At 43.0% G+C, this 21,648-nt stretch overlaps 1 protein-coding gene across 1 annotated transcript; it reads left to right on the forward strand.

Annotated features, from left to right (window-relative positions):
• Window positions 1-885: 885 nt before the first annotated feature.
• LOC136941713 (transient receptor potential cation channel subfamily M member 1-like) lies at window positions 886-20,219 on the forward strand. The gene is made up of 27 exons (XM_067234270.1): window positions 886-972; window positions 7,273-7,349; window positions 7,973-8,177; window positions 8,262-8,475; window positions 9,102-9,226; window positions 9,350-9,521; window positions 9,867-10,041; window positions 10,157-10,280; window positions 13,802-13,874; window positions 14,047-14,147; window positions 14,264-14,446; window positions 14,542-14,676; window positions 14,790-14,840; window positions 14,973-15,113; window positions 15,215-15,244; window positions 15,366-15,652; window positions 15,813-16,041; window positions 16,150-16,281; window positions 16,446-16,577; window positions 16,662-16,790; window positions 16,946-17,197; window positions 17,336-17,528; window positions 18,004-18,024; window positions 18,121-18,265; window positions 18,357-18,562; window positions 18,787-18,919; window positions 19,001-20,219. Exons 1-27 carry the CDS (start codon window positions 886-888, stop codon window positions 20,217-20,219), a joined length of 4,971 nt encoding a protein of 1,656 aa, XP_067090371.1.
• The last annotated feature ends 1,429 nt before the right edge of the window (window positions 20,220-21,648 follow it).

The following is a 21,648-nucleotide window of genomic DNA, read 5'->3' on the forward strand; positions in this document are numbered from 1 at the left end:
CTGGATAAGAGCGTCTGCTAAATGACTAAATGTAAATATGAGACTGAACAAAATCAAGTTCATTACCCACATCATTGCTAAATGTGTGGATTCTATATTCCAACACAAAGGTTTTAAGTACAATTATTAGTCAATGGTCCTCTCATTAGTTGTAATGCAGTTAGCTGAGCCTCTTACTGTAAGGGTTCAGTTTGAACAAATTTTACCAAAGAAAAAATGTGCAGGTGCACATTTTCCACCAGGCACATATTCTCTGGGTAGGTGAGGTTAGTCCATCCAGTATTTCTCTATTTATCTAGTCTCTTCCATGGCTTTCTATGCATTCGTAGTGCCTGTCTTTCAGACATTGCTTTGCTTCTCTGCCTCTCACAGCCACATTTAGAGGCCCCATGCTTTCTGTTCCAGACACTCAGTCCTGTCTCACGGGGTGAGTGCTGCCCTCTCAGCTTGCACGGCTGTTCTGAGCCTTGTTTGGGGCCATGGTGTGGCAAAGTAGATTTACCTTCAATAACCATTTATTAAATCTCCATCCATTAGACTCTGCAGCTTCCAAGAGCTGACCGCGTTAAGCCCGATTATGGGATGCCAGACAGAGCAAAAGGGTCTATGTGTCCAAGTGTGTCATTGAGTGATTTATATCCCCTGCTGGTGACCATATCTTGTCAGTTGTCAGTGAATCGCGGAGAGGCCAAAGGAAAGCTACGATCCTCACCCACAGCGGAACTTCTCCAAACTTTTCAACAAGAGGCTGTACAGTACAGAGGCTCTAACTGGACGTTGTGTCATTTGTAGTAGCTGTTACTGCTGACCACTGGTCTGCACACGGACAATCTCCCTTGCGCTGACACGCTGATGTGAGGAAACCCTAGAGACTTGGACTTGAACATGGAGAGCATGAGGACAGGGGGAAAACCAGCAAGTGGCTCCTTTAAGCGGGGCTCCATCAAGCGCTCTGTGTCCGGCTCCCAGAAGGTAAGAGGAAGCCTAGCTTGTTGAGATACATGTGCACCAAAGCTTCACATTCAACAGGTGACCCTGTGAGATTAACGGAGTCAGTTTGAGATATTGAAGAATAGTTATTACAATTCACCTTTTTGTTTAATACTTTTCTGCCATTCTTATCCCTTCTAGCATCTTTCTTGTGGAGATGTATGTTGTATCATGCAATACTGTGCACACACACATTTAAAACTGGAACTGAATGGAAAATGAAATATTTGTGCAAAGAAGTTCCAGTGACAGAGTCTACCAATAGTGTTGGTGTTAGATAGCCCCATGAGACTTATTACCAACCTTACAAACAGAGTCAACCCATTACTGGGTGTCATAGCTAGTGAGTGTATGGGAGCAAAGCAAGGCAGAGTGGGCAGGGAAGTGTGTAAGAACGGCACATGTCAAACTGGAGCTCCAAAACATGTTTGCTTGCCCTCTCAGCCCAGAATGACCAAGAGCTGTCTCAATGGAATCAATGGAAGAGCCATTTTGTCCAGTACTGTAGAGTAATCCCTTATAATGGCCCAGTATGGGTACCATCCAGCAGCTGTGCCAGATTAGGGATCTTTATTCTTTCTAATGTCTGCTTTCATGTGATTAACATACTCTTACTAAATATGTCATTTGAAAGCAAGCAAGAACGAGTAACTATTTAAGGCATCACAGATGCTTCAGTTCTATAATTTGTATCAGGAGAAAAGTGATCAGACCACTAGTCCCTAAAAGATATGGGGCAAATTGGAAATTGAGGATTTTGAAGATGATAACGATTCAGAGACCATTTCAGCAGCCCAACATGAATACGGAGTTGGGAAACTGCAGGACTTTTATAATGGGTCTGGGCTTTTACACATGACATAATATTTAAATAAACAGACTAGGGCTTGTTGCTTCTAAATGGGAAGTATTAAGCATTATATTATGGGATTAAGTAGAGTCCATAGTGTTCATATTCTTAGTCATAATTCTATTGTAACATGTAGCCTGTTTCTGTGACAGAAAAAGTCATTGACATCAGGAGTTTACGTGAAATATTGAGTTATTCCATTTCCATTATCTATTCCTCGATGAAGAAAAGGCTGGTGCAATTTATTTATTTATTTTAACAAAATAGAGGACAAAAGAAGACATTACTAAACTGCAAATCATTTTTGCACATTGACATGTAACCTCTCATCCAGGATTTAATTTGATAAAACATTGTCTGAGCTGCAGGATTTACACTGGGTTGTTATGACATTCAGATTAATAATGATCTCATAAACTTGAGGTTCATCAGAAATTTTTACAGAAAAATCAACGCATATAAGTAGAACAAATACGAATCAGGCTTTGACAATTAATTAGGATGTGAATATGATTGAAGCAACAAAAACTATTATTATGAATTGTATATTATGCATATTGTAGGAAATATGACGTATCACACTGCACAGTCTCATGCTGACTTATTTGGTCAAATGATGGATATTTGTGTTCAAGGAAACAAACAAGGAACAACTAGAGGACAAATCAATCTATTGATTGCCAGCTCACATACAGTTGCAATGAGAATACAGCCTGCAATAGATGAATTCAGTCAAAATAGTCAATTCTGTCAATTGTTTATTAGTGAAAACAAGTTTATAGTTGAGTCTGGAGTGCTAAGTTTATTGCATTTAGGTCATCAATTAGGTGTGCGTTGGTAATACAACTGTCTCAAATACAAGTGTTCTACATTGTGTAGAAATCTGAAGCAGCATGCCTTAACGTTCATACACGTTAGCTTTCAAACAGAAAGCTGTGTAGAAAGTTATGTACATGTGTAATAAATACTGGGGTTGAATTTAACCAATTAAATAATCGTTTTCAGATTTTTTTTGGTGCGGCGTTTATTCGAGGGCGGCGTTTATTACACAACGTTCATTTTTGGTGCGGCGTTTATTCGAGGGCGGCGTTTATTACACAACGTTCATTTTTGGTGCGGCGTATATTCGAGGGCGGCGTTTATTCGAAGAAATACAGTCCTGTATTTCTTCAAAATCAAACGCTGTGGCGTTTATTACACAATGTTCATTTTTGGTGCTGCGTTTATTCGAGGGCGGCTATCAATTAGGTGTGCGTGGGTAGTACTTTAACTGTCTCAAATTCAAGTGTTCTACATTGTGTAGAAATCAGAAGCAGCATGCAGAAACGTTACACTTTAGCTTTCAAACAGAAAGCTGTGCAGAAAGTACTCACCAGCAGCAACAGATCTGTAGCACGCAACATGGGGTTGATGAAAGGCGAATTCGTTAGTGGCGAAGTCGGCTACCTATTTTCTTGGTGCAGCGTTTAATCGAGGGTGGCGTTTATTACATGATGTTCATTTTTTGGGGCAGCGTTTATTCGAGGGCGGCGTTTATTTGAGGGCAGCGTTTAATCGAAGAAATACGGTAAATAAAGACACACTAGTGTTAAAACACATCTTATGACTGCCTCAAATCATATGACTAATAAGAGGCATGTTGTACTCATGTGATGGCTAACTGAATTTTCAGACTCAATGGAAAACAATGAGTGCCTTTACAAACAGATAGAGAAAAAGGGTTATTTTCAAAAGGTTAAATACAATTAATTAACTTAGCAGACTAACGTTCTCTTACAGTATGTTTCTTATGTATTTTTTGCGAAATATTGAAAAGCAATAAACTCTTCCTTGCTAGCTACCCTGAGAATGATTGAGGGAGGGGAATCAGATGCAACATTCTTCAGCATTAAAGAAATCTCTGGGTTTCCCCTCTGTCACATAGCATTAAGCTCTGACTCTGGGCATTCCATTCATCCCAACAGCTCAGCAATTAGTAGCTTTTATCTTCACCCTTGGTGACATCACATTCCACACAGGTCCCCCCAATCAATTCTGATCCATTTCACTTTCATTGTTGTCTGGCTGTTCTTTTGCTTAATGCCAGAATGTGGAACCCAGTTTTAATATGTTTAATACATGATTGCACATGTCTGCCACAGCACATTCCTTGTTACATAGACCAGACCATGAAGACTAGAATAAATAATTTTTGATTATCTGAAAGATCTGTATCAAAAATATTTAACATTTGAATTATATTTTTTCAGAAAACCCTTAACAGATTGAAAGAGAAGCTTGTCATACACATCACTCGAGTCTATGTTGCCACACAGGCAGCTCGACAGCCCCAGCAGTTTCTTGAGCTCTGAAACAAAGAGGTGCTGTGGGTCAGCAGGCAAAGTCTGCTGATTCCATGTGAAATAGTTTGGGGTACAACATACACCTATAAACAGCTATATTATGCTGTCTTTAAAACACTGAAATATTAGAAACATTTCTCATTATTACAATTGTAGGAAGAGTGAGAAAACAGTTTCAAAAGTAATCTATGTCTCAAGATTTAGAATTATTTATTTTTTTACCATATATGACTGTCAACCCAAGCAGACAAAGAGTTTACCTGAATCAAATGTAAATGTATTTGAGAGCTTCATACATTTTCCTTTTATTTACCCGTTTTCTACGTATTTGGAAGTATACTAACAAATACAGATTTTGTATATTCACACTCTAATTGACTTTGAACTTGAGTACATGTATGTATATTTGTACTTTGTAAGTGTACTTTAAGTATATATATTTTTGCTTGGTAAGTGTGGCAAAAAATAATTAAGATAATCTATTATTGTCCAGTATATCTTGACAATCCAAATGCTGAACATGCAGTTTTAATTTGCAACTTGTACAATTGTCTTTTGTATCTAACGTAACAAATGAATGCTGTTTATTGTTGTCAAGCTTGCCATAAATTCTATTAATTTGCAGAGTTTGGTCGAATCCCAACCCAAACCCAATCCAATTCTACTTCTTGCAGGTTTTACTAAGTGTTCAATGGGCACTTTAAGAAGACTGCTGGTTGCTGACAAAATTTTGGTTTTAATTGGTGTGGATAATGAGTTTAAGTAAGCTAAAATAGATGCGTCATAATGGACAAACTTCTCTGGAAGTGCTCTTTGTTTTCTACAGCTGTAATTAACAGCAGTCCATGTGTGTGGGTGAGAAAGAGGGGGGAGGGAGATCCTAGCTTTCTTCCTCCCAGGCAGGCAGACAGACAGACAAGCAGGCAGGCAGGCAAGCAACCAACCCTGTCTTTCTTACCTCGACTTATAGACAGGCTTAAACTGTTCCAACCATAAAAGGAGTATTCTGAAAGGAAATTTGTGTGTTAATTTTGCGTGTGTGTGCGTAATTCTAAAATCCTTTCTCTACATGCGTCCACTTTCATGTAGGAAAAGACTGCCCAAGAGAGTTCACTAGTAGCAGGAAAAGATGGAGAATTGCAGATCAACATTAACATAAGGTGTTACTATGGTAGTCCTACTTCCAAGTGTTAATGGTTTTTTTCAACCAAAGTCTGTGAGGAAATAGATTCAAGATATTAATAGCAATTAGCATTAAATGACCTTGCCCCTAACTGAAGACGAGTCATGTCTTAAAAAGGACCCTTTCAAAAGAATGCCTCGATCCAATTCTCCCAATTATGCAAATTAAGATTAAATCAAAGTGGTTTGAGGGGGTGGACATTTTCAGATTAAAAGTTGGGGATTGCCTCCTGTCTGCCTCTCCTCCTCCATGTCCAGGAATGGGACACTCTTACCATATCTCCATCCCAATCTTCCTACACAAGAAATATCCTCACTGGGAAGTGAAAAGGGGTTTCAACAAGTTGGAGATTAGGGGATGGCGATTTATAGTCGATTTATTGTGCCTTGTTCAAGCAAGGGATGAAAACACCCTGTGGGCAAGGAGAGAGGGGTCATGGGACTTCCAAAAGGATTACCTTGAACTGGAGTCATGAGACTTAGCCAAACAAAGAGCCTGCTCACATGCTCATCATATGAACGGCCCCTCATAAAGTGATGGAGGTTCATGTCCTGTGGGATTCAGTGAGACCAGCAGACTGGGAAAGAGCACCAGTAGGGCAGCGCCAAAAGAAAACCAGCCATAGAGTCTGACTGAGCATGCAGACTTTAAACTTTTCTTTGACCCACCCTGGTTCACAATCCTTTAGTCCTCAGAAGAAAGACTTTCTGGGGGTCATGGAAGACCACGTACACTGTAAGCGGATCTACATTTCTCAAAAGCTACATATGGCAGTGAATGGTATGATAGATCTACATCCTTTGTCATTGATGATTTTGGACTATGTTGAAGTTAGGGTTTGAACAATGTATCACGTTTTTAAATAGAGACCATAGACAGCAGTTTGACGATAGGTGATGGACTTTTCTCAATAAGACTTTTTATTATTATTATTATTGTTTTGTACTCTTTCTACTGATCACATCTTTCTCAAGAAGGGTAAGAATGTAAGAAGTCCCATGAATACTGTTTTGTTGAAATTGTATATTGCATGACATATTATTATTGAAATCAAATTATTCAATATGGTAGTCTGAAGATTTCTGTGTCTAGCTGTTACCAGTTACATTATGAGACAAACTGAATATAACTAGAATTCATGATTTCTATTGTATTTTCAAACTAAAATAGATAAATTCCTACAATTGTGGACTTGTAGTGGATCCAAATATTTTGAAAGCATGAGACATGCTGTCTCCTTTGAATGTACATTGTGATGAATAATAATCTCAAAACATTTAATTAGGAATACACCATCAACTTGCCCAGACTGGCACTGCTGTGAACCATACTATTTTTGCCCAGCACTTGAGCTAGATCACTCAACAATTAAAGCAGAACTTGATATATCTAGTGGGAATGCTACTTTTGTTTGAACATTTTCATTGTCTCTTTCTCAGAATCGAACAGAAGAACAATGACAACTCACAGCAGACCTATTATTCAATTTGCCATGCACTAATAACTCCAAGCATAACAAGACATGCTCTGGATGAAACTAATGGCGTATCTTAAAATCTTAACCCTCTTTTTTTCATTGGAGCTCAATCTACCCTTTCAAACCATTCAACAATCACTTAGTTTAATAATAAACTTAAGTGTTAATCATGGCACATTTTGTACCATGTTGATTTAAATGCTCATGTCTCACCTTTTGGTCAGGATTAAAATAAATGTAATGTTTCATTTCTGACAAAAGATGCACTTTTGTGTTAATAAGAATTGCTCAAATGTGTCTGCTGGTTAAACAGTTTCAAACATCCTCCAGCATAAAGACAGGAAGGACCCAGGCCCTTCTAGTTATAAGAAATTATTATATGGAGTGGCGGGGCTAATTTCCTTTTCTTTCTTTTTTTAAACCTTTGTAGGCACATAAAGGTTGGATAGAGAGGACCTTCCAGAAAAGAGAATGTATTCACAAATTTCCGAGCAAAGACCCAGCCCGGTAAAATAATCTACATACACTTCACATACAGTAATTGTACCCATTGTGATGCATGGTCTTTTGAGTAAACAACAATAGGTGGAGAGAAACAAAGACAGCTTTGAAGATATACATCACTCATGAAGACGAGTCTGCCTGCTCCTTATAAAGGCCTCTCTGTCACATAACACAGACACAGACAAGCAAAGAGCTGCCAGAAAAAACAGGTCTGTGTGCATACAGGCACGTATCAACCAGAGATGGCTACTGACATTAAAGAGCCTCGTCACAATCTGGGTAACAAGGACAGGAGACAGCGTCTGCAAATGAGCCAAAAATGATTCTCTGATCTTCATTCACAGCTAGTTCGCCAGGAATTAGCAAACCATAGAACACTTTACAGCAGGCACACAGATTTACTAACAAAAGAACATTACATAAACCCACTTTTCTCTAGCTTCTGCATTGATAATGACCTGTTAGACATCATTAGCACATAACCTAACAGGAAATAAGTCAAACATTGTAGGCAAGCCTAACTTCAAATTATTTGGGGTGGATAACAGAGGAAATGCCTTGTAATCTTTCATACTGATTCTTTAGAACGTCATGTATGTTTGATGTGTGCTGTATCTTCCACCTAGATGTGCCTGTGGTCAGCTAACGACCCAGCACGTGGCCAACCCCCCTGGTGCAATCACCAACAAGCCCTTGGGGGAGAACCACCAGTTGGTACAGATCGATGCTCCCCAGGAAAGGTGGTCTGTGCTCAAACACACCCAGACCTCTGCCACCGATGCCTTCGGCACCATTGAGTTCCAGGGTGGTGGCTTCATCAACAAGGCAATGGTACACCTAACATCTAACTACTGTCATACATGCCCCTAGGGTTCACAGATGCAGAGTTGACTGGTTTTCCTTTTCCTTCTCCAGTATATCCGAGTGTCTAATGACACCAAGCCTGACAACCTGTTACACCTGATGGTGAAGGACTGGCAGCTGGAACTGCCCACCTTGCTCATCTCAGTCCATGGAGGCCTCCAAAACTTTGACTTGCCACCCAAACTTAAGCAGGTGTTTGGGAAGGGACTGATCAAAGCTGCAGTCACCACGGGAGCCTGGATCTTCACCAGTGGAATAAGCACTGGTGAGTGCCAGTCTAGCAGGACTGCCAGACAAGTACTGCGGACTCACTTCTGAAGCCAGTGGCAAACCAGTTTGATATTGTTATGGCAATCCTCTAAGCTGTCATCTATTCTACCACTTTCATAGAGAAACATGGCTTACACAGTGCCAGAGGACACATTAATCTGCTGCCGTAGTCAATACTCATGAGAGCTTTTACTGGGATGAACTGACTGCAAAATATGACTGTATGAGAAAGTTTAAGAGTCTGAAGGAGTACAACCAAGTATGAGCATATGGAAAAAAAACTTTTTTATACAGTGCCACCTTTGCATGTGTGAACAGGGTTGTCTCTAAATGGAATACTTTATTATCCCTTATCTGCTTGAGACATATTCAAAAGCCAAGTTGCGTCTTCTGTCTCTGTTTCTAATTAAGTTTAAGCAAATACTTTAAGCACATTTTTACCCAAACATTGATAGGTATGGGAATCTCTCACCAAACTTTTTATAAAACTTGAGAGCCCTGCCTGCACATGACATTAAGAACGCAGACGCAGAAGTATTAACCAGGATTTAGTGTTTATGTCCAATTTGATAGCAAAACTAGGATTACTAATCCTGCTGTCTTCGACTCCTGTCTTCTCAGGGGTAATCCGCCATGTGGGGGATGCACTGAAGGATCACTCCTCCAAGTCCAGAGGGAAGGTGTGTGCCATAGGGATTGCTCCATGGGGGATTGTTGAGAACAAAGAGGACCTTATAGGGAGAGATGTGAGTACAACGTGATTCTGTTTTATTTGTGCAGCACTTCCCAGAAAGACTCATTCAATTAGTCTGTCCCATATGCTACTTATACTTTCTCAGAATGACACTTTGTGGTTCTGTTCATTTCAGGTGACCAGACCCTACCAAACCATGTCCAACCCTCTAAGCAAGCTGTCTGTGCTCAACAACAGCCACTCCCATTTCATCCTGTCAGACAATGGCACATGTGGGAAGTACGGAGCTGAAGTTAAACTCCGCCGGCAGCTGGAGAAGCACATCTCCCTGCAGAAGATCAATACCCGTAAGTCAGGAAAACATTTAATGACAACATTTCATAACATTGATTCCCTCAGCAGTTGGAACCATAGTCCTGCTGAACTCCCTGTTGTCATGCAGTACTAATGGACTGATGGATGGAGAGTGTTTCTGTGACCTGTGGGTTTCCCTTTGTCATCCTATGCCTGAAGCTCGTTATAAGGCAGGGACAGCAAAGGGATGCTCAGCTGTCACCACTGACCTCCCCCACACAAAGACTGCATATGCTGGGAACTGTCATGTAGACTGGGACACATTTCATGTTGCCCATCCGTTTGCTCCACCTTGAGTCAAAATGATTACTGAGTAAATGTTTCATGGTGTGTTTCAGGCCTGGGTCAGGGAGTCCCTGTGGTGTGTCTGATAGTAGAAGGGGGTCCCAATGTCATCTCCATAGCGCTGGAGAGCCTTAGGGACGACCCCCCCGTCCCTGTGGTGGTGTGTGATGGCAGCGGGCGCGCCGCAGATATCATGTCCTTCGCACACAAATTCACAGAGGAAGGGGGGTGAGACAATATCAATTGTGGCATCCACTACTCAACACTGTTATTAGTTTCTGGCACTCACCGAGAATAATGGCCTACTGGTTTTTCATTGAACCCTGTATTGTTTTTTTTCTAGACTGATCAATGAGGATGTGAGGGACCAGCTCTTGGTGACCATTCAAAAAACATTTAACTACAGCAAGAGTCAGTCCCAGCAAATCCAACTGCTGATCATGGAGTGTATGAAGAAGAAGGAACTGGTGAGTAGAAGAATAACTAAAGGATGTACAGTATACAGACAGATACCATCAATAAGAAGTATTCAACTTGAATACTTACAAATGTCAAATAAAAATATGATATGCAAGTAATGTATTTAAGTTGGTATAAGTGTTAATAAACTGTTCTTGGTAAAGCATACATGTCATTCATTCTTCCACTCATCTGTCTTCCTCCATCATGTACTATGTGAATCAATACTACACCCCCCCCCCCCCCCCCCCCCCATCAACCTCCCTCAATTGTAACAGGCTGGTCATGTGTGTCTTATCCCAGTCCTAGCTGTCCAGAGCCTTGCAGTAGCTTCATCCCAGAATGCATCCCATCATCACTAGGCCTTATGTGAGGATCAAAGACAGCTATGGATGGATACTTAAAACACAGACAGATGTTTAATCAGTGTATAGAGATGTTCTGGAGAGAAGCAGCAACCTTTTAAGTGTCTTCAGTTGGCAGATTACACCTTCAAAGGGTCTCTCAGAGTACTCGCTGGACAGCCTAATAGGTCAACGGCAGCACTATTTATGCAACCACAGCAGATTTCTGGGTGGGTAAGTGATGTGATTAGTAGTTTGTAATACCCGGAGGAGATAATCTGCATACTCCATACATCTGGGCTGTGGAGATCAGTGCACACAGCCACCTGTTAAAGCGCCTCTCTCACTCCATTCCGCCACAGGACACAGATGGAGGAGAGGATCCATCTCTTTAATCCTCCGCCAGGTCTCTCTCCTCATGCTAATTTTGGTGCTTTTCAGTGCCCAAAGTGATATCATTCCACCAGAATGTCTGAATTTCTCATGAATTAGACAGCCTAGTGCCCGGAGAGAATTCAGCTCTGATAAGTAAATATTTGATTCATAACCCAAGGCCGATTTCAATGACCTAGATGACTGCTGTTATGCTGTTCAAACCAAATGGTAGAGGCAGATCACGTGGCATCTAATCTAAACTCAATAACAGGCTTCATGAATAGACAAGTCTCACTATTTGGAAAAAATATAGCCAAAGTTTAACAACTTCTTTCCTCAAAGAGGCCCACAAGGTTTGAATCTTACAGCCCTGCACTGACGCACTCACACTTATTATCAACGCGTCCCGAGACCAACTCTGGGAGATCTTTGGCCGGTGGCTATATATTCAGCCAACCTAATCCCATTTACCATGGCTGCACATGTGACAAGCCCCACAGGCTAATCTATTTGACGTAGTCTTGTAGCAACAAAGCTAACATTATCAATCATATTAGCCAGAGCCTGATTACACCAGGTAGAAGCAAAGTATGAAGTCTTTGGAGAATTACATTCTTTCCAAGCATGGAATCCTACCCACATGGCTCTTGTCGTACTGTATCATAAACCTTTACCTCATAACAGTTTTATTTCCCAGAGATTCATACATCCCTCTTTTTTCTCTTCAGAATCAGAATCAGAAAGGGATTTATTCGCCATGAAAGTTTGCACAGACAAGGAATTTGCTTTGGCAGGAAGGTGCATACAATAAACATATACCTAAAATTTAAATATGTGGACTAACTATACTAAGGGTACATAAACTAGCAGTACTAAATGGGATCAAAATAGAATTAAATATACAATAAAATATAAGTTGCTGTAAATTACAATATAAAAATTCAAAAATACAAATATTACAAAAAATACAAATGTACAAGATACCATGTTGTGGTGCAGTGCAAAAGCAGAGTGGAGTGTTTTAAGCAAGAAGTCATTTGAGTCAGTGTGGTCCCTTGGCCTTGTTGAAGAGGCCAACAGCGGAAGGGAAGAAACTGTTTTTGTGGCGTGAGGTATTGGTCCTGATAGACCGCAGCCTTCTGCCGGAGGGGAGTGACTGAAACAGGGAGTGTCCAGGGTGGGAGGAGTCGGCCACAATCTTCCTCGCTCGCCTCAGGGTCCTCGAGGTGTGCAGGTCCTCGAGGGTAGGCAGATTGCAGCCAATCACCTTCTCAGCAGTACGGATAATACGCTGCAGTCTGCTCTTGTCCTTGGCAGTGGCAGCAGCGTACCAGACGGTGATGGAGGAGGTGAGGATGGACTCAATGATGGCTGAGTAGAAGTGCACCATCATTGTCATTGGCAGGTTGAACTTCTTCAGCTGCCGAAGGAAGTACATCCTCTGTTGTGCTTTCTTGATGAGGGAGCTGATGTTCAGTTCCCACTTGAGGTCCTGGGAGAGGATAGTGCCCAGGAAGCGGAAGGACTCCACAGTGTTGACTGGGGAGTCACACAGGGTGATGGGGGTGAGTGGGGCTGTGTTCCTCCTGAAGTCCACAACCATCTCCACTGTCTTAAGAGCATTGAGCTCTAAGTTGTTCTGGCTGCACCAGGTCACCAGGTTGGCCGCTTCCCACCTATAATCAGACTCGTCTCCACCAGAGATGAGCCCAATAAGGGTGGTGTCGTCCGCAAACTTCAGGAGTTTGACGGACGGATGACTGGAGGTGCAACTGTTGGTGTACAGGGAGAAGAGCAGAGGAGAAAGGACGCAGCCCTGAGGTGATCCGGTGCTGATGGACCGGGAGTCAGAGACTTGTGTTCCCAGCTTAACGCACTGCTTCCTGTCAGACAGGAAGTCTGTGATCCACCTGCAGGTGGAATCAGGCACGTTCAGCTGGGAGAGCTTGTCCTGAAGCAGGGCGGGGATGATGGTATTGAAGGCAGAGCTGAAGTCCACAAACAGGATCCTGGCATAGGATGCTGGGGAGTCCAGGTGCTGTAGGGTGAAGTGGAGGGCCATGTTAACTGCATCGTCCACAGACCTGTTGGCTCTGTAGGCAAACTGCAGGGGGTCCAGTAGAGGGTCAGTGATGGATTTAAGGTGTGCCAGCACCAGGCGCTCGAAAGACTTCATTACCACAGAGGTCAGGGCGACGGGTCTGTAGTCATTATGTCCTGTTGGCCTTGGCTTTTTGGGCACAGGGATGATGGTGGAGGACTTGAGACAGGCTGGCACATGGCATGTCTCAAGGGAGGTGTTAAAGATGTAGGTAAACACCGGAGACAGCTGGTCAGCGCAGTGCTTGAGGGTGGCTGGAGAGACAGAGTCCGGCCCAGCTGCTTTGCGGGGATTCTGCCTCTTGAAAAGTCTGTTAACTTCACCCTCCTGAATGGAGAGAGTCGTCACTGTAGAGGGGGGGAGGTGGGAGGCCTCCTGGGTGGGAAGGGGTAGTTCAAGACTGTCCAATTGTCTTTCAAATCTGCAGTAGAACTCATTCAGGTCGTTGGCCAGGCGGGAGTCGTTAGTGGAGTGGGGGGCTCTGGGCTTGTAGTTGGTAATTTGCCTGAGCCCTCTCCAGACAGAAGCAGAGTCGTTTGCAGAGAATTGGTGTTTTAGCCTCTCTGAGTACAGTCGTTTAGCCTCCCTCACCGCCTTGCTAAACCTGTTCTGTTCTAACCTGTTCATCCATCAGTTCTGCCTTGAAGTATGTTCACTCATTCACACTCACTCAGAATTTCCTCTCCCTCTCTTCTTTTCTCAAAAATAGATAACAGTTTTTCGAATGGGTTCAGAGGGACAGCAAGATATTGAAATGTCTATTTTGACTGCTTTACTGAAAGGTAATAAATGATACAAGACCCTTTGTCTCTGAAACAAAAGTAAAAAATACTTTTTTCTTAAGGTTAAAGGTTAATACCTTTGGTAATGTTTTCACCAGTGATACATGAAGGGGTCACCCTATTTGTGTGTGTGTGTGTGTGTGTGTGTGTGCGTGCGTTTTTGTGCTGTCAGGCACCAATGCATCTGCACCAGACCAGCTGAGCCTGGCTCTGGCATGGAACAGAGTGGACATTGCTCGCAATCAGATATTTGTCTATGGACACTATTTACCTGTGAGTATTCTCCACCTCACATACATATTGTCAAGCAGTTGCCATATTATGTTTTTAAATGTCATTGTAAATTTCAATCAAATAACCATAATGAGTACCACTGCCTACCCCCACAGCCTGCCAGTGCTCTACCCAATACAACAGGTATTACCACCACCGCTGCCCCCACCCAGGAGAGGCAGAAGAGCCCTGCCAGCGGCACACGAAACAAGGCCAAGGGCAAGAAAGGCAAGGGGGGGAAAGTCAAGCCCGAACCTCCAGAGGAGACGGATCCCAGGAAGCTGGAGCTCATTAGATGGGTAAGAACCTAGAATCTGGAGTTTCTGACTACTGATGACATTTGAACACAGGAAAAGAGATGAGTTGAGTCATGGCCATGGGTACCCCTCTCCAGGTGAATTCTCTGGAGCAGGCCATGATGGACGCCTTAGTGCTGGACAGGGTGGACTTTGTCAAACTGCTAATAGAGAATGGTGTGAACATACACCACTTCCTCACCATCCCCCATCTGGAGGAGCTGTATAACACGGTTAGCTGGAAGACAGAACATGTTCATCTGGGGAGTTAGTGGCGACTTGTATGCCCCCTGCATGGGTGTTTCTTATTTGTGTCTTTTTGTTTAACATTTTCTCCATCCCACAGAAACTAGGTCCTGCGAACACCTTGCACGTTGTGGTGAGGGAAGTCAAGAAGGTAATTTGATGTCCTTCATTCTTGGTGGTAGATCATGCTTCAAACTCACACATGGGGAACCTTTGTGTCAGAATACTGTTTCCTGTGCCATGGCAAATAACTTGTGCAAGCTGTGCTCTTGTGCTTTTGTAGGGAAACCTCCCCCCAGATTATAACATCACCATGATAGACATTGGGTTGGTGATGGAACACCTCATGGGTGGGGCTTACCGCTGCAATTACACCAGGAAGACCTTCCGTAATCTCTACAACAACCTGTATGGACTAAAGAGGGTGAGAGGAAAGGCACACATCTCCAAAGAAACACAAGACATGTCTGATAATGATAGTAAGAATGTTTGACAATATTTTATTTTATTGGGATTTATTTGCAGCCAAAAGCCCTGAAACTCTTGGGAATGGAGGTAAGATGACTTGGAGAAATGAAATGTACCATTTCTTAACTATCTCACTCAATTTATGAGATTGTAAAATGCTTGAAAATAAATAATGCTCATACCTATATTACCAATTACATCATACTAGGATGATGACCCAAGACCTAAAGGAAAGAAAAAGAAAAAGAAAGAGGAGGAGGTAGAAATTGACATTGACGACCCTGAGGTTTGTCGCTTCAAGTATCCGTTCCATGAGCTCATGGTATGGGCAGTATTGATGAAACGCCAGAAGATGGCACTGTTTCTATGGCAGAGAGGGGAGGAGGCCATGGCCAAAGCACTGGTAGCATGTAAGCTCTATAAGGCCATGGCCCACGAGTCCTCAGAGAGCGAGTTGGTTGACGACATCTCCCAGGACCTGGAGAACAACTCCAAGTGGGTTAAACTGAGTGTAAAATCACAGTATTGTGCCATAACAATGAAAACTGAGAAATTTGATATGACTTCCTAATGGATTTGTACTTTTGAAATACATGTTTTAAAGATGAAACACATGCCTAATAAGTCAAAAAGGATAATTGTCTACATTTCACAGGGAATTTGGCCAGCTAGCCTATGAGCTCCTGGATCAGTCCTATAAGCATGATGAGCAGGTCGCCATGAAGCTCCTTACCTATGAGCTGACCAACTGGAGTAACTCGACCTGTCTCAAGTTGGCTGTGGCTGCTAAGCAACGTGACTTCATTGCTCACACATGCAGTCAGATGTTGCTCACAGACATGTGGATGGGTTGCCTGAGAATGGGCAAAAGTCCTGGTATTAAGGTAGCAAGATCGTATACTCATCACATACACGTGTACACAACAACATTTTAAACAGAAGCAATCAACTTAGTACGGAACACATGTAAATGTATCTCTGTGTCCTCCTAGGTGATCCTAGGCATCATCTTCCCACCCCTGATTCTGCTGCTGGACTTCCGTCTAGGAGATGAGATGTCCTCTCAAGGCTCTGGAGAGGTTGACCAAAGCAAAGACAAGAATGACGACAACAAATCCAGCAAGGTTCAGTTCAACCCAAACAGCTCATCTATGCAACATGCAGAGTAGATTTCTTTAGTAAAGCATGACTGTGCTCCTTTTTATATAATGCTGATTGGTGGTTCAAAGAGAGACTGAGAGACAAGATTATTGTAACAATGAGTGCTGTGAGCATCATGCTTCTCCAGGATGCCAGTGGTGATGCTACATCCAGGAAGGGAGATGAGGAAGAAGGAAACACCAAATTTCACAAGGTTCCCATCGGGAAAAAGATCTATGAGTTCTATAATGCTCCTTTCACCAAGTTCTGGTTTAACACTGTAAGTGATCTACCACATACAGTCAGTCCCATTCTGCAAAATTAGGTGATGAAAAGTGTGTTGACAATGCAATCTTTCTGACAGATCTCCTACTTGAGCTACTTGATGTTATACAACTACATCATCTTGGTGAAGATGGAGCCCTGGCCATCTATACACGAGTGGACCGTCATCTCCTACATCCTCACACTAGGCTTTGAGAAAATCAGACAGGTAAAAAGACAGACTGCTGGTGTGATTAAATCAGTTACTGTGTAAGTAACTACTCAGTATGTACAATCAAACACAGTGTACTCAAAAAGAATTAGCTCAAGACACTCACAATGATAGATAATATGGAGAGGTTCATTGTTTGCCTTGCTATTCAGATCTTGATGTCGGAGCCAGGGAAGCTGAAACAGAAGATAAACGTGTGGCTGGAGGAGTACTGGAACATCACAGACCTAGCGGCCATCACCACCTTCCTGCTTGGGCTTATGCTACGTCTGCAGAGCGAGCCCTACATGGGCTGGGGTCGGGTAATCTACTGCATCGACATCATCTTCTGGTATATTCGCGTGCTTGACATCTTCGGAGTGAACAAATACCTGGGACCCTATGTCATGATGATCGGTAAAATGGTAATGACTTTGACTGAACCATCAATGTCTTTGTTCAGCGATTAACTGTAGACAATCATGTAACTTTTTTCATTGTGATTGGGAAATAAATGTTTAGTTTAACAGATGACTCCCCTGCTGTTCTTGGTTGGCTTCCAGATGATTGACATGATGTACTTTGTGGTAATCATGCTGGTGGTGTTGATGAGCTTCGGCGTGGCCCGGCAGGCCATTCTACACCCTGACGAGGAGCCCACCTGGCGCCTGGCCAGGAACATCTTCTACATGCCCTACTGGATGATCTATGGAGAAGTGTTTGCGGACTCGATAGACCGTAAGGCTAGAATTCATAGTAAGATTCCTGTTTCCTGATTCCAGGGCGGATTCAGTCTCATGCTTATTCACAGTAGGCTTGTTTGTTCCAATTCAACAATGATCATGGCTCTCTCTGTTGACCTGTTAGCAAACATGCAGGCACTTGTCTTGAGGACCTTTGGTCTGTCAACATTATAGATCTCTCACCTGCATTGTGCACCTAGAAGGAGCTGATCAGGTGCCAATGCCTTTGCACAATATATAGGATAATCTACCCTATAGTTTACTACACGGAACTGTGTCTTTTGTCACGGTGAAGCCAAGCTATTAATAAGACAAAAGTTACACAAATCACCTAAGTATAAAAATATTATTATTAGGCACAAAGTTTCAGCACAAATTGAACTTGCATTTTGTCTTGACTTAGACAGAGTTTGATGTGTAGCCTCTGTTTATTTCTCATCACATCATTACATTTTTGTTTCTATCCATTGCTGTGGAAATACTTGAAGTCTATGCAATGGAAATCAACCGTGAGTATTTGTCTGATACAGATAATAGTACATAAAGGAATAATGAGGTATGTGGAAGTTTGCCGCGTCAAAACAGTGTATGTCTTCTTCTCTTAGCTCCATGTGGGGAAAATGTTTATGATGAGGATGGGAAGAAGCTGCCGCCATGCATTCCTGGAGCCTGGCTAACCCCTGCACTCATGGCTTGCTACCTGCTGGTGGCCAATATCCTGCTGGTCAATCTGCTCATTGCTGTCTTCAAGTAAGTTTGCAATTATCCATTTAATTTGAAATAACAACTGGTTTGGCCTATCCTAGATTTCAATTTAGCTGGACACCTTTCTTTCCCACAGTAACACATTCTTCGAAGTGAAGTCCATCTCCAACCAGGTGTGGAAGTTCCAGAGATATCAGCTGATCATGACCTTCCATGACCGGCCCATTCTGCCTCCCCCTCTCATCATCTTCAGCCACCTCTACATCATCTTCAACAGGCTGTTCCGTCACTGCGCCAAAAAGAAACAGGAAGGGGAGCTGGATGAGAAGGACAGAGGACTCAGTGAGTTCGTTTTCACAGTTCTAACATCTAAGCTATAGGTTAGGTCAATCATCTAACAAAACAAAAAGAAGTGTTTCGATTGTATTTATTTTTTAAAGGATACATGAGCCATTTGCTAGGGCAATTAGAAGTCTTTGTAACACATAAATTGAAGTGTAAATTGTATTCCTCTGAATGAAGCACTTTCCTGAGGATTCCTAAAGCAATACTGATGTTTTTCACAGAGCTGAGGCTCACTCCAGATGAGCTGAGAAACCTGTATGAGTTTGAGGAACAGTGTGTGGAGGAGTATTTCCGTGAGAAGGAAGATGAGCAGCAGTCCTCCACAGATGAGCGTGTCAAAGTTACCACAGAGAGGTAACACGCCTGAATCCAATTCCTGGGGGAATTTTTACAAGTACCTTTTCTTAAAGTTCCTCTTCTTTTTGTTGGACTCAGGGTTGAAAACATGTCCATGCGCCTGGAGGAGGTAAACGAGAGAGAGAATACCATGAAGGCCTCCCTGCAGACAGTGGACCTTCGTTTGGCCCAGCTGGAGGACATCCATGGGCGCATGACAACAGCCCTGGAAAAGCTGGCTGGGGTAGACAGGTCAGACCTGACCTGCACGCTCTCCCAAGCCTCATCCGTGCGCGACCCATCTAGCTTGTTCCGCAACAGCAGCATCAACAGTTCTGATGGCTACAGCCTCTACCGCTTCCACCTGGATATGGAAGAACAGAGGGAGGCAGACAAGATGGCTCATTCAGGTCTTGAGCAACAGAGGAGTCTTCGACAATCCACCAACGTCTCTGCCCTCAGTGTCAAGGAGTACGGTAACACCTTAGATGTGGATGCAGGGGACAGGATGCGGCACAGCTCATGTGTGGACATCCTGATATCCCCATGTGACCAGAAGCCTACCTCTGAGGGAGGTGATGGAGAGACTATAACAGACACATCTACAGAGGCATTTGTAGACATTGGCAATCCCCTAAAAAAAGGTCTACATTTGGGAAGAGCCAACCTTGAAACTTCTTCCTCCTACCCTTTAGAGAGGTCCAGTTCTTTGAAAAGCTATCCTCATGAAGGCACTGTCACCTCTCCTTACTCTGAGAGGAAAACAATGAGTGGTATTCTCTACAATCCAGCTGATGAATCAAATGAAGCCCTCTCAACTTTTGACTACAGCTCTCTAATGGACCATTTAACCAAGAATCCAAGTCAGTGGCCAGCCTTCTTTAGATATAAGATCCATCCCAGTCCTCTTGGTCAGACACCTAATGTGTCTATATTAATGTCTCCTGTTTTGCAACCTGACCTGCCCACCGTCTCTACAGTGGCTGAACAGCAGGAATCCCAGACTGGGCAGAGTCCTGCTCAGGCTGTGCTGATTCTTCCCACCAGAGAGACTGAGGAAGACCACATAAAGATGGAGGACACAGCCTTAATGCATAAAGGTCTGGATGACACTGCCGAAAAAGGCCTCCTGTGTGTGGATGAGGAAAGGTTTTTCCACAGGCCAAAGAGCTGGGACACCAGTCAGAGAAAGGCAAAAAGCTTGAGAGAGAGCATGGAGATGACCAGAGCTGCCAGTAGTGAGAGAAACATTGTTAGGGTTTGTGAAGGCTCAGTTAATGTGCCAAAAGAGGATGAAAAAGAGGCAGATGAGGAGTGAGAGGAAGATGGGGAGAGAGATCTAGAGAAGAGGGGGGACACCAAAGAGAAAACAGAAGCAGAACAGAAAAGAGAAGCAGAGAACAAGAGAAAGCCTGACAAGAAGAGCAGGGAAGAAGATAAGCATAAGAGAGAGGCAGAAGAAAAGAAAGAGGCAGAAGAAAGGACAGAAGCAAAGAAAAGCGAAGCAGAGGACAAAAGAGAGGAAGAGGAGAAAAGTGTGTAAAGGAAGTTTTCCGACGGCACTGTATTTCTAGATTGATATGATGACTGCCGAATAGATATACATTCTTTATTCGTATAAAGCACGTAACAGAGCACTCTGTGACCAGTCCTACCGGAGGACCTGTATGAGAGAGTCGTTTGACAGAGTGGTAGCCTTCACAATTCACAGTCTTATATAAACTTATAACATATGGTCATTCTATACACCAATCAATCAATCAATGTAACTGTCCCATGTCTCTTCTGTGATTGGCTCACTCCTTAAAACAATACAATCATTCAATCAACATTGTATCCAGACCAACTGTCTCCAAGTTATGTGGTCATAAAACTACAGGAGTTGACCATCCAAAGTGGTCAACTCTCCTTTGTGGGGTCCTTTTCAAACAATAATTAATTAATACAAACAATGAAACAGAAAAGCAAAAGGTCAAACAGCTGCTTCAATAGCACCAGAGAATGTCTAATATGGGGAGAACTGCCACTCTCGGGAAACTTTCGGGTTCTGAACTGGTTGCAGTTACACTCTTGTTCCATGAGGGCGCTAATGGGCGAGTGCAGAGTGTATGGAGGTCTATGAAGCTATTAGCCTGGCTCTGCCCTCCTACATACTTCCTCTCAATTTTGATTTTGCTTCCATACTAGGTCTGGCCATTCGGTACGTAAGTCAGATTTTTCAGGTTGATTTTCAACCGGCTGAGAGGAGTGACCGGAGTGGCTGAGAACGATGACGTTGATGTTGTGCGCTAGTTTGTGTTGTAGTTCCGTAATGGCGGCGGAGAAAGATGCAAGTGAAGCCATTCGGTCCGTTGTGGCAACGCTGCCGAATATCCATAAGCTAAAGCCAGAGCAAGAACAATCTTTGTTGAGTTTTGTTGGTGGCCATGATGTTGTGGCCCTACTCCCCACGGGGTTCGGAAACAGTTTGATTTTCCAGCTACGGCAGCTAGCTCTGTTACAGTAGTGGTGAAGGAATTGGCTAAGGTGAAGGCTAGCGATTGGTTATGGCAGATCAGAGTGGCTCTGGGCAGATCCAATAGTTTAAAACTTCAACAGAGTACCCGCCTACAAGGAAGTCAACGCTTGTCCATGGAGCGAGGCCAGACTCTCTGTACAAATGAAATGTACGAGAGTCTGGTTAGGACCAGGCTATGGAGCTATACCCCTCAAAATACACTTTTCTCAGGATATCATTTTTTGTCTAG

Source organism: Osmerus mordax, chromosome 4 (genome assembly GCF_038355195.1).
Source record: "Osmerus mordax isolate fOsmMor3 chromosome 4, fOsmMor3.pri, whole genome shotgun sequence".
Classification (NCBI taxonomy): domain Eukaryota; kingdom Metazoa; phylum Chordata; class Actinopteri; order Osmeriformes; family Osmeridae; genus Osmerus; species Osmerus mordax.